Source organism: Portunus trituberculatus, chromosome 16, assembly GCF_017591435.1.
Source record: "Portunus trituberculatus isolate SZX2019 chromosome 16, ASM1759143v1, whole genome shotgun sequence".
In the NCBI taxonomy this organism is placed as follows: domain Eukaryota; kingdom Metazoa; phylum Arthropoda; class Malacostraca; order Decapoda; family Portunidae; genus Portunus; species Portunus trituberculatus.
The window spans coordinates 569,661-582,859 of record NC_059270.1 but is presented as its reverse complement, the minus strand read 5'-3'; the positions used below and the strand labels follow the sequence as shown (position 1 = coordinate 582,859).

The following is a 13,199-nucleotide window of genomic DNA, read 5'->3' as shown; positions in this document are numbered from 1 at the left end:
TATTTTTTTTACTACTACTACTACTACTACTACTACTACTACTACTACTACTACTACTACCACCACTGATAGACATTCGTGGTTAGAGAGCACTGATTTCTGGCCTAAGGGTCCATATCCAGAAATGCTTAATTCTCTCACCACGACTATTATCAAGGGCCACAGAGATGACTAACAGGGTTTTCAAGAGTGTTTCTCCAGTTAATAATGTAGAAATCTTGTCACTCTGCCTGTAGAACCATAAAAACACCTTAAAAACGCTTTACTCTCTCACCACGACTATTATTAAGGCCACAGAGATGACTAGCGGGATTTTCAAGAGTGTTTCTCCAGTTAATAATGTAGAAATCTTGTCACTCTGCCTCTAGAACCGTAAAACATCCATAAAAACCTCATATAAATTTAGATAAAGCCTCTTGAAATGGTGGAGATGAAGCGCAGGGTGTTTGAGAATGCGAGCCTAAGTGATGAAGACTGACTTACACACTCACTAACCCGCTGAGTGATGGGTTAATTACATTCTTGGCGTGGCAACAGAACAGAACGTATTTCACTTTTGTATATCTCCGATGGTGAAGGAAATAATAATAATGACATTGCTTACTATTAGATTTAGATGTCGTGGTTAACCTCTTCAGTACTATGATGTGTTTTCATATTCATTCTGGTTACTATTTGGTGATTTTATGCAGCTTCAGAAACTCGTGTGGGGATTAAAATAGTGGAGACTGTCCATTAGTCTTCTGACCTCTATAGACCCTTGCTAATGTTATCGTCTAATCGTACCCAAAACTCAAGGTATAAAAGAGTCTCAGTATTGAAAGAGTGATTTTATACAGCTTCAGAAACTTATGTGGGGATTAGAATAGTGAAGACTCTGGCCATTAATCTTCTGACCTACATAGACTCTTCCCTAATGTTAAATAAAATTGTCTAATCGTACCCAAAACTGAAGGTAAAAAATCCTAGTACTGAAGGAGTAATTTTATACAGCTTCAGAAACTTGTGTGGGGATTGGAATAGTGAAGACTCTGGCCATTAATCTTCTGACCTCCATAGACCCTTGCTAATGTTAATAAAATTGTCTAATCGTACCCAAACTCAAGATAAAAATGTGTCCCGGTACTGAATGAATTAAAGATTAGGTTATTTGAGAGTTATTAATGCAGATGTGTTGAAAGGAAATAATGTTAGTAGATTTCCATTGTTTTAAAGTTTTTAGTGAAGTTAAAAGTAATTAAAGAGAATAACGTAACAAATTAAACTTGATAATTTGAAACGGGTAAAGAAAATAAGAAGAAAAAATGATATGGGTTATAATTTAGTAGTCAAGGTAATAATTAATTGTCTCCATAAAAACATTGACTGACTGACTGACTGACCGACCGACCGACTGACTGACAAATTGATTAACGTTCTTGGCACACACACACACACACACACACACACACACACACACACACACACACACACACACACACACACACAGCTTCAGTTACGCAGTTGCTATTAAAGAGTGAGAAAAAAGTGACAATATTAGCTTAGAATTCATGGGGCGTATCTGAAAAGCAAGTAAATAAAATGTAGGATAAAAATAATGATGATAGAAGGAAGGCCTGTGGTGGTGGTGGTGGTTGGGGTTGTGGTGGTGATGGTGGTGAGGACATATGCAACAGAGATGATTAAAGTGTTTCTCCAGGTAATAATGTAGAAATCTTGTCACTCTGTCTCTAAAACCATAAAAAAACACCCTTTAAAAACGTTCTTCTCTCTCACCACCACTGTTCTCCAAGGCCACAGAGATGATAAGCGGGGTTTTTAAGGGTGTTTTTTCATGTTAATAGCGTAGAAATCTTGTCACTTGCCTCTGGACCCATAAAACCCTTTAAAAACGCTCTGCTCTCTCACCAACCACTGTTCTCCAAGGCCACAGAGATGATAAGCGGGGTTTTCAAGAGTGTTTCTCCAGTTAATAACGTAGAAATCTTGCCACTCTGCCTCTGGAACCATGAAAACACCTTAAAAAGTCGTGTAGATTTAAATAAAGCCTTTTGAAATAGAGAAGTGAAGCACAGAAGTGTTTGAGAATACGAGCTTTTTAAACAAACATTGACGAACGTGACAACTTCCACTAAGGACCGTGAAAGGAAATCTTGTGGTAAGACGCCGAATTGTTCTAAAAAATATAAACTTTAATTAGTGGAGTGCTAGTGGAGTCGGTTATATGTGGTTCGTGAGACGGCAGAACGTTTCAAACCACGAACATTAGTTAATATAATGACAATGGTGTTAGTTAATCCTTTCAATAGTGAGACGCATTTTTACCATGACTTTTTTGGGGTGAGTATGATTAGACGGTTTTATTTGCATTAGGAAGGGTCTGGGGAGGTCAGAAGGTTAATGGCCACAGTCTTTACTATACCAATCCCAACTTATGTCTCTGAAACCTTTAAAGATCGCCAAATAGAAACTAGAATGCATATGAAAACACGTCCTGGTATTGGAAAAGTTAAAAGTGACAGGAGGGGAATGTGTGACGTGTTTCCTTTGATATGTAGTTGAAAATACGCCAAAACGTTTCACAATCCTTGCCATAAGTTTACACCAGAGCTTCCTTCATTGTACCTGCCCAGAGAGAGGGACACTGAAAGACGATAGTAAATAAAATAGCAGCGGTGTCGTGTGGGTCAGATTTAGTTCAGGATAGACGCCAAAACGCTTGCAAACACTGCCCTGCCCACTTTTTTTTATACTGGCAGTGTCGTGAGGTCCGATCAACAAAGTGGTATTTTAATACTTAGCTTCAGAGAGAGGAGAGAAGAGGAGAGGTATTCGAAGCCAAAACATAAGAAGATAACAGAGCGAAACTTTGATGCTAAGAAGGAAAAGAAAAGGAAAGAAAGAAGGAAGATAACAAAGGTATTCAAGACGAAACAAAAGAAGGTAGCAGAGCGAAACTTTGGTGCTTAAAAAGAGAAAATGAAACGAAAGAAAGGAGAAAGATAGGGAAGTATTGAAGGCAGAACAAAAGAAGGTACTAGTGCGCAACTTAGACGTTGAAAGGAAGACAAAAGAAAAGAAAGAAGGGAAATAATAAAGGTATTCAAGACAAAACAACGAAATTAAGAGTGTAACTTTTGATGCTAAGAGAAGAAGAAAAGAAAAAGAAAAGGAAAGAAAGAAGGAGAAGGAAGATTAGGGAAGTACTGAAGAACAAAAGAAGGTAACGGAGCGGAATTTTGACGCTGAAGAAAAAGAAAAGGAAGAAGGGAAGATTAGAGCAAGACACAACAAAAGAGGCGCAACTTTGACGCTAAGAAAAAGAAAAGAAAATTGAAAGGAGAGGAAGAAAGAAAAAATTGAAAGGAAAGGAAGAAAGAAAAAGAAAGGAAAGGAAGAAAAATGCAAGGAAAGGAAGAAAGAAAAATTGAAAGGAAAGGAAGAAAGAAAAATTGAAAGGAAAGGAAACACAAAAATTGAAAGGAAAGGAAGAAAGAAAAAATTGAAAGGAAAGGAAGAAAAAATTGAAAGGAAAGGAAAAAATGAAGATTAGGACAAGACAACAAAAGAAGAGGAAGATTAGGGAGTTATTCAAGACAAAAACAACGGAAGGAAGACAACAAACAAAGCGCACCTCTTCACTTGTGGCAGAAACTCCAGACCAACAGGGCGCAAATTTGACGCTAAAAGAAGAAGAAGAAAAGGGAAGAAATAAGGGAAATCTTTTGACTAATGGCAGAAATTTCAGAGTAACAGCGCAACTTTGACTCTAAAATAATAAATAAGATAAATAGATCAATAATAATAAAAGAAATAATAAAAAAGGAAAAATGTGAAAAAATAAGGAATATCTCGACGTGTGGCAGAGACTTCAGACTAACTCGCCTTACTTACTTAAGCATCCCTTCCTTGTCTCCTTCAGTCACTACAAACGCCCGTCTCTCAAAAAAAATAGATAAATAAATAAAAACTTAAACCAAAAGAAAAAAAATAGAAATTAAAACGAAAGAGAAAGAAAAAAATTGTTTGTCGTGTGTTTAGTATATCTTTTATTTGTTTATTTATTTAATCTGCCTATTTATAAGCTGACAAGGGGTGGTGGTGGTGGTGGTGGTGGTGGTGGTGGTGGTGGTGGTGGTGGTGGTGGTGGTATTTTCCCTTCTCTTCCTCAGCAAGGAAGTATCTAGGCGGCAGCAGCGTCTCTCTCTCTCTCTCTCTCTCTCTCTCTCTCTCTCTCTCTCTCTCTCTCTGCAGTCGCTTTCATCCTCGTAATAATAAAAAGCTAATGCGGAGTACTGTTTCTAATAATAAAAGCTAATGCTCTGTCTCTCTCTCTCTCTCTCTCTCTCTCTCTCTCTCTCTCTCTCTCTCTCTCTCTCTCTCTCTCTCTCTCTCTCTCCAGTCGTTTGCTATCTCGTAATATTAAGTTGCTGTTCTCTCTCTCTCTCTCTCTCTCTCTCTCTCTCTCTCTGTCTCTCTCTCTCTCTCTCTCTTTCTCTCTCTCTCTGCACGGGAGGAAGAGTGAGAGAGAAAAGAAAGAGAACGGAGGAAGGAATTGGAGGGGAAAAAAAAAGGGGTGGAGGAAATTGAGAAGATTGTGGATGAGAATGAGGGAAGAAGAGAAGAAAGAGGAGGAGGAGGAGGAAGGAAGTGAGGGAAGGCAGAGGAAGACATACCTACGTAGAAGTATCGAGTAAGAGAGAGAGAGAGAGAACACAAAACTGCTAATCTCAAAATAGTGACTTTATTTTAGAGCCAAAAATATGAAATCTCCTTTTTAATCATCATCCAAACAATGAAGGGAAAAAATACGTGAAATTAATTAATGTGCCGAGTTAATGTAACCTAAGTGAAGAAGAGAGACAGAGAGAGAGAGAGGGGGGTTGTAGCAGTCTCAAGTGTATACTCGTGAAAGGCGATATAGAGGCAGAAAATTGATTGAATCTAACTCTTATCTACATACACTTTTCTGTCTCACTACGACCAATTTTTTAAAGGCCACAGTAATTGTCAGCCGAGTTCTCTTGAGTGTTTCTCCTATTCGTCATATAGAAATCTTGTCAGTCTGTCTCTAGAACCTTGGAAACACGCCTTAGGAACCCATGGAGCTTAATTAGAGGCCTTTGATATAGTAAAGGTACTGCGCAAATTATCTTTTTCCCCTCCAGTACCATGACGCGTTCTCTTATTCATTCTGCTTACTATTTGGTGTTTTTATACAGCTTCAGAAACTTATGTGGGGATTAGAATAGTGAAGACTCTGGCCATTAATCTTCTGACCTCCATAGACCCTTCCTAATGTCAATAAAATGGTCTAATCGTACACAAAACTCAAGGTAAAAAAGCGTCCCAGTAGTAAAGGGGTTATTAATATGATGCTTAGCCAAACTTAACTTAATCTACCCTGGAAAGAGAAGGAAGAGGAGGTGAGATACAGAGGAAGTGAATTAAGAGCCACAGGAAAGCAAGGGATATGGAAAATTCTGTGTTTCTAGTTTATGTTCATGAAAAAGCGGTAGAGAGGCAGAGTTGCAGTGAATCAAAACCAACCTAACGTAACCCAATCTAATATAAAAGGGAGGAGGAAGACAAAAGAGGAGTGAATTCAGAGCCACAGGAAAGCAAGGGATATGAAAAATTCTATGTTTCAAGTTTATGTTCGTGGAAAAGTAGCAGAGAGACAGAAAATTAAATAAATCTAACCATCTTCAGTACTGGGACACATTTTTACCTTGAGATTTGTGTACGATTAAACCTTTTTTTTTTTTTTTTTTTTTTTTTTTTTTTTGACACTAGGAAGGGTCTATGGAGGTCAGAAGATTAGTGGCCACAGTCTTTACTATTGCAATCCCTCACATGAGTTTCTGAAGCTGTATAAAGTCACCAACTAGTACGCAGAATGAATATGGAAACGCGTCATGCTACTGAAGGAGAAGGAGGAGGAGGAGGGAAGGGAGAGAGAGTAAGAGGGAAAATTCGAGTAGCCTCAAATGTGTGTGTGTGTGTGTGTGTGTGTGTGTGTGAGGCGGTAGAGAGTTAGCGACGTGGAAGCTTCTTTGAGTTGCCAGCGTGAGTCAGGCGCTCGCTGCCCCCGTGTGCTATTTCCATCCGCACACACACACACACACACACACACACACACGTCAGGTAACCCACTTAAACACCTTCCTGATCATTTTTATTGTTTATTGTTCTTTTTATTGTTTATTTGTTTGCAGGGCCTCGTGTGAGAGAGAGAGAGAGAGAGAGAGAGACGTTGACGTTGTTTGTATTTCACTTTGGTCTTGTTTTCATTGCGCCATCACAAGGAATATAGAGAGAGAGAGAGAGAGAGAGAGAGAGAGAGAGAGAGAGAGAGAGAGAGAAATACATACGTCAAGGAATAAAAGGAAGAATTAAAATCACAAAACTAATTATTAAAACTACAAAGACAACTTCACTTGAAAATACACAACAAACAAGACATTTAAACCAACTAATATGAAACGCAACTTCAAAACGCAATGCTTGTATATAAAAAAGCAAAAAATAAATAAACAGATAAATAAATAATAAGATAAATAGACAGAATACATAAAACAATGAGAAAATAGATCAAGAAATAACATTAACAAGGCAAAATCAAGGAAAAAATAGACAAGGCACTGACTGAGAAGGGAGAAGAATAAGGCTCGTATTCTCAAACACTTGTGCGCATCACCACTCTTTTAGAAGGCTTTGTTTAAATTGACACGATTCTTTTAAGGTGTTTTTGCAGTTTTAGAGGCAGATTGACAAGATTTCTACATTATTATCTGGAGAAACACTCTTGAAAACCCCGCTAAGCATCTCTGCAGCCTTGAAAAATAGTCTTGGTGAGAGAACAAAGCGTTTTTAAGGATATTTTCTAATTCTAGAGGCAGATTGATAAGATTTCTACATTATTAACTGGAGAAACACTCTTGAAAACCCCGCTAAGCATCTCTGTAGCCTTGGAAAACGGTCTTGGTGAGAGAGAAGAGCGTTTTTATGTAAGTTTTAACGATTCTAGAGGCAGATTGACAAGATTTCTACATTATTAACTGGAGAAACACACTTGAAAACCCCGCTAATCATCTCTGTGGCCTTGGAAAACAGTCGCGGTGAGAGACCAAAGCGTTTTAGAACACGAACTTAAATACTACAGACGTATCAGTGAAGTGAACACCTTTCCTAACACCCTAACACGACACATGATACATTTCCCACACAAAATAGACCAGTAAGACTAGGGAAAAAAAAAAAAAAAACAAGACTGAGAGGAAATAATACCAGAAACGTGTCAGTAAAATGAACGCCTTTTCTAATACCCTGACACGACACGAAACATGACCTACACATTTCCCCCTCACCGTTTATTTCCCTAAGACACAAAAATACACGTGAGAGGTTAATATTTTGAGCTAATTGTGTCTGTTTCTTTATTTGAACAGGTGGAGGAGGGAGTCACAACGGCGAGGGAGTTGGAGGAGGTGGTGGAGGAGGGGGTAGCACTGGCGGCGGAAGAGGAGGAAAAGGCCCTGATGAAGAAGAGCTGGGTGCGTTTTGGGAGCTTCTAGACACGGAAATAAGACCTGTAAAGCCGCTGCCAGCCTGTCCAGAGTCACAGAAGATTTTTAACGAGCATAAGGAGGTGAGAAAAATAATGTTTTTTTTAATTAACCCCCTTCAGTACTGGGATACATATTTACCTTAAGATTTGTATATGATTTGACCATTTCATTGACTTTAGGAAGGGTCTATGGTGCTCAGAAGGCTAGTGGTAAGGCTTCACTATTTTAATTGATACTGGGATACATTTTTACCTTAAGATTTGTGTATGATTTGACCTTTTTATTGACATTAGGAAGGGTCTGTGGTGGTCCGAAGTTTAATGGCAACAGTCCTCACAATTTTAATTAATACTGGGATACATTATTACCTTCAAATATATATATACGAGGTGGCCATTTTATTGACATTAGGAAGGGTTTGTGGTGGTCAGGAGATTAATGGCAACAGTCTTCACTATTTCAATCACCCACTTATGTTTCTGAAGCTGTGTAAAATCACCAAATAGTCACCAGAATGAGTATGGAAACATGTCATGGTATTGAAGGGGTTAAGTGTGTGTATGTATGTATGTATGTGTCTTTTTTTTTTTTCTTATTTATTTACTTTTTTTTATTCAATGAGTACAAGGTGAGAAAATAATGTGTCTTAATTTTATTAAGTGTAAGTGTGTATGTGTATGTATTATTTTCTTTTATTTATTTTTTTCTTTTAATTCAATGACCCCCCACAAAATTATACCCATTAGCTGATGACAGAAAGACTCACACACAAAATAAAGAGACAGACAGAATGATTCACACACAGGCAGGAAGACATACAGGCAGACAAGTAAACAGAAACCCAGATAGATAAGAAGGACAGGCAGAGAGACAGACACACACACACACATACACACACATTGGCAGAGTTTGACAGCCTCCCAGACAGACAGAAACAGAGGTAGGTTCGTTGGTATTGCCCCACCAGCATCAGATATCCCTGTTTAGCACGCCTGGCCGGCCTCCAGCTAATTGGGCCACTATTAAAGCCAATCGTATTAATCATCTTCTATTCTGGGACGTTTAGAAATAGAGAATGTTAGTCACCCAGTGTGTTTTTGTCTGTAGTGTTATTTTTGATGTGTTCAGAGAGAGTTCAGCTTGGTTTGTGAAGGAAAGAGGAAATGAAAGGGATAGAGTGGAATAGATGTGTTGTCGTTGGTGAAGGAAAGGAGGGAAAGGGATAGAATGGAATAGATCTGTTGTCTCTAGTGTTATTTTTGATGTTTTCAGAGTTCAGAGGAGAGTTCAGCTTGGTTGGTGAAGGAAAGAGGTAGTGAAAGGGATAGAGTGGAATAGATTTGTTGTCAGCCATTACTTTTTTTGTCCTAAACTTTATTTGTGGCATGTTCCGAGAATAGTTTGTAGTAACGGGGAACTGAAATTTTTTATATTTTATGTTTAGATAATAAAAAGTAGATAAACAATGAATACAAAAACCTGATTCTCCAAGCAAATTTGTGGCTTCATACAACAAAAGCTCTTATAGGCAATGAAACTGGGAATATTGCAGGAAAGACTATGCTTATCCCTGCACATTCTTCGTAAGTGAGACACAAGAGCAAGAGGGACACAGGAATTAGTCAGTGTCAGTGCCAGAGTAAGAGAGACGTGAGGTGGCCAAGGCACTTTGTTTGACAGACACGGCCACACTGGAAGAGAAAACTATTGTATGTGGAACAGCCTCCCTGCATCAAACATCTGTCTTGTGTTTACAAACGTGTCCGTAATGAAGCAAGACTGAGATGGGATGGGTGGGGAGTGCAGTGGTAGTGTATAGCAGCAGAGCTCCTCACATGTTCCCTGTCTTCATTTCATTCTAGTCACTAAGAGGAAGTATTGTGTTGTTCCTCCCTCCACAAATGTAATGCCTCAGTGGGTCATCCATCTTGATGTCCTCACAGTGCAGTGCAGTGTTGGCAGTGGCCTCAGGGTGTCTCAGATGAATCTTGTCACCAAGTCTAGATTTATCCCTGCATTAGGCACATTAAATTGCCTCTTGCCATCACAACCTGTGTTCCTGTGTGACAGCAGAAAGCCTCACACAGGGTTTCCTCTTTCTTTACTGAATGTGTCACAGCCAAGCCTTCCACTTTTCCTCCTAACAAATGAGGATCTCTCTTGAAACAGGAGATGAATAAAGAAAGTTTGTGTGTGAAGCAACAAGCTTTTACATCCCATCAGCAAGTCAGCATACATTGCTCCACTGCAGATAGCTACTTCACACTTCTCTGCCAACCTGTCATTGCTCTGTGTCACTGTGCCTCGAGTCAGTCACTGAATGAGTTGCCTGTGACCACATTGCCATCACACAATGCCATTTATTTCAAACACTGTGTACTTTGGTCAGCGGGTAAGTGTATCTGTGAGCCACAAGGTGTCTGTGGCCACACCAAGATGCACTTCCCATCCATCATGTCTCAGTTTTAGTTCATTTTAGCCACATTTGTAAACACAAGTCAGATGCTTGGGGCTGGCAGGTTGTTCTGCACGTGATATCCTTCCCTTCCAGTGTACTGTACAAGTTTGTCAAGCCAGGTACCTGTGACTTGGCCATCATTGTACATCATGTCTTATAAACTTTTATTGTATTTTCGTCATTTATTATTTTTTTAAGTCATATACATCTGGTCCTAATCCTTGACTCTTGGCATTTCCTTTTCCTGTGGCATCACTTCATGAGACAACCACTTGTATGAAACCCACTAGAGGTGAAAATAGTAGTGACAAAACTTACACCAGTCACCACTCCTCAGATGGCCGGCCAGTACCTGGTGCTGCAGCAGGAGATCTTCAACCTGAGGCAACGAAAGACAGTCCTGGAGGAGAAACTGTCCCAGGCGGAGAAGCTGGAGCGCATCGGCAACCAGCGCTACCAGGATAAGATTCAGGAGCTGGAGAGCAAGAAGGTTTGTGGCTTGTGGCTCTGTGTGGGCATTTATGTGTGTTTTACCTAGTTGTAGTTTTACAGGGCCTGGGCTTTACGCTGGTGTGGCCCCGTCTCCATATCTACACTTATCCAATTTTTCTTTAAAGCTATGCACTCTTTGCTGACACCACTTCCTCACTCAAACTGTTCCAAGTCTCAACACATCTTTGCAGGAAACTATTTTTTAACATCTCTCAGACATCTTCCCTTCCTCAGTTTTTTACTATGCGATCTTGTGCTTCTAATGTCATATTCTTCTCTCACAATCAGTTTCTCATTATTCCGTTAATCAATTTATAAATCTTCCTGTGTGGCTTGTGTGTGTGTGGTGGGTTGTATTTACCTAGTTGTATTGTACAGGGTTGGAGGAGGATTCATAGTGTCCTGTCTCCATATCTCCACTTATCTAGTTTTTCTTTAAAGTTATGTATGTATGTGCTGTAACAATTCCATTATCCAATGCATTCCATTTTTCCACTGTTCTGTGTGGAAAACTGTATTTTCCAATATCCTTCACACACTGCCTCATCCTGATCTTCTTTTCATGTCCTCTTGTCCTTCCATCTTCTTCCGTCAACAGCACCAGGTCTTCTTTGCCCATCTTTTCAATATCATTTACTATCTTATACATTGTTATTAAATCCCTGCATTCTCTTCTATCTTGTTAGGTTGGCAGTCCCATTTCCTTCACTTGTTCTTCATATGTGAGGTCCTTTAATTCCGGCACCATCTTTGTAGCAATCTTCTGTATCCTTTCCAATTTTCTTATATCCTTTTTAGAGCTCGGAGACCATACCACTCCTGCATATTCCAGCCTTGGGCATATCATGCTTGTGATGATTTTTTTCATCATATCTTTATCCATGTAATGAAATGCCACTCTTATATTAGTCAACATTTTATATAATAGTCCAAATATCTTGCTTATGTGTTTATCAGGGCTCAGATTTTCTTGTATGATCACTCCAAGATCTTTTTCCTCTTTAGTCTTCATTATTTGTTCCTCTCCCATCAAATAGTTCCATACTGGTCTTCTCTTACTCTTTCCTAGTTCCATTATGTGACATATCTTGGCATTAAACTCCAATTGTTCTTCTCTTTATGTGACTAAGATGATTAGGAAGAGTCACTGTCTGTCCCTCCCACAGGAAAATCTGCGACACACACACATCAGACTGAGGCAACAGCTGGAGCAGATCCACACCAGGCAGGAGGAGCAGCGACAGAGACAGCAGCAGGAGGAGGAGGAGGATGGCATAGGAGAGCCCACCCTGGACCTCTCCCTCACTCCTCCCTGAAGCCCTGCACTGTGTCCTCTCAAGTGTGTGAGGGAAGGAAGGGAGAAAAAGAGGGAGAGAAGTGGTGGGTGAAGGAACGGAGCTACCTGTGACAAGACTGGTGAAGGTAGTGATGATTGTGGGTCCAGTGTGTGTGTGTGTGTGTGTGTGTGTGTGTGTGTGTGTGTGTGTGTGTGTGTGTGTGTGTGTGTGTGTGTGAAGGCCAACAGAACCTATGGAATTCTATTTACGCCTCTGTCAGGGTAAAGGTTTAAGAGAGATGGAAAAAATATAAGGAAAAGAAGAAATCGGAACAGTGCAAGTAGCTATTGGTGATTGAAAAGCCAGTGGAAAGAAGTCACTGGTAGAGCTTTTCTTCATGTGTTTGCTCAAGAGTACAGACTTGAGGCAATAATGGGAGTAATAAATGGTGTTGTGAGAGGAGGAGGAGACAGCAATGGTGGCGATGGCGGTGGTGGTGCTGTGTTGACGTGAGAATCAAGTGCCTCTCTCCTTCTGACCAAAGCCGGTGTATTGAAATGATTTGTATTAAGTTACAAGATATTTATTTCACTTTTGAGTACATTTTGCTTAAGTTGATGTAAAGTATCCCTGATTTTTATTATGTTTCGTTGTATACTTGGCTTTTTACCATATGTGTTTGTATGTGTATATGTATGTATGTGCAATGATGTGCATTTAGTCGATTATTTATAGGACATTTTGTATCATTTGTGAAGTAGTATGGTGGTGTAGCTCATGAGAAGTTGACTGTGTTAGTTTATTATGGTCGGTGGAGATGATTAGACAACGAGATGAGATCAAATGTACACGTCAGTTGAAGATATGTAAGGAAAAATGTCAAGAAACATCACATCAAGTCTGAGTAGTGAAGTATTATTGGGAAGCATTGTAGGAGTTAGTACAGTGAGGTGAGGGAGTGCCAAGTTAGCCAGAGTCCTTACTATTCTAAACCCAACATATGTTTCTGAAGCTCTATAAAATTGCCAAATAGTAACCAAAATTAATATGAAAATACATCTTGGTACGGAAGAGAATAAGACATGGCAGAAGGGTAAGGAACAGGCTGGGAGGGGAACAACCAGGCACCACTCAAGCCACAGCCCAGACATGGTAGGAAATTGCTTGACATTCCTCACAGGTCATGGTAAAATTTGTGCTGGTGTAGCCTGGTCCTGAGTGGCACTTGGTGAAATATGGACGGTTTGTGAAGGTATTTGAAGGAGTGATTGGTGATGTAAGGGTGACAGGGATTGTGTGGAGTTAGTGAGGCATTTGGAGTTGTATGATGATGGCTGCAAGTGAGTGGCCATAAGTTATAAGGGATAGTGATGGCATAGCTGTTGTAGATGAGAGAGAGAG

The 13,199-nt window shown here is 39.7% G+C and overlaps 1 protein-coding gene across 5 annotated transcripts in view; it reads left to right on the top strand.

The window, feature by feature from the left end:
• LOC123504455 (mitogen-activated protein kinase kinase kinase 7-like) overlaps nucleotides 1-13,088 on the top strand; it is a 47,619-nt gene extending 34,531 nt beyond the window's left edge. For all 5 annotated transcript variants that reach the window (XM_045254976.1, XM_045254977.1, XM_045254980.1 and 2 more), the window contains 3 exons: nucleotides 7,452-7,651; nucleotides 10,367-10,519; nucleotides 11,688-13,088. In XM_045254976.1, the coding sequence (XP_045110911.1) occupies nucleotides 7,452-7,651; nucleotides 10,367-10,519; nucleotides 11,688-11,837 (503 nt within the window). In that variant the 3' untranslated portion in view covers nucleotides 11,838-13,088. The remainder of the gene's footprint in view (nucleotides 1-7,451; nucleotides 7,652-10,366; nucleotides 10,520-11,687) is intronic.
• The last annotated feature ends 111 nt before the right edge of the window (nucleotides 13,089-13,199 follow it).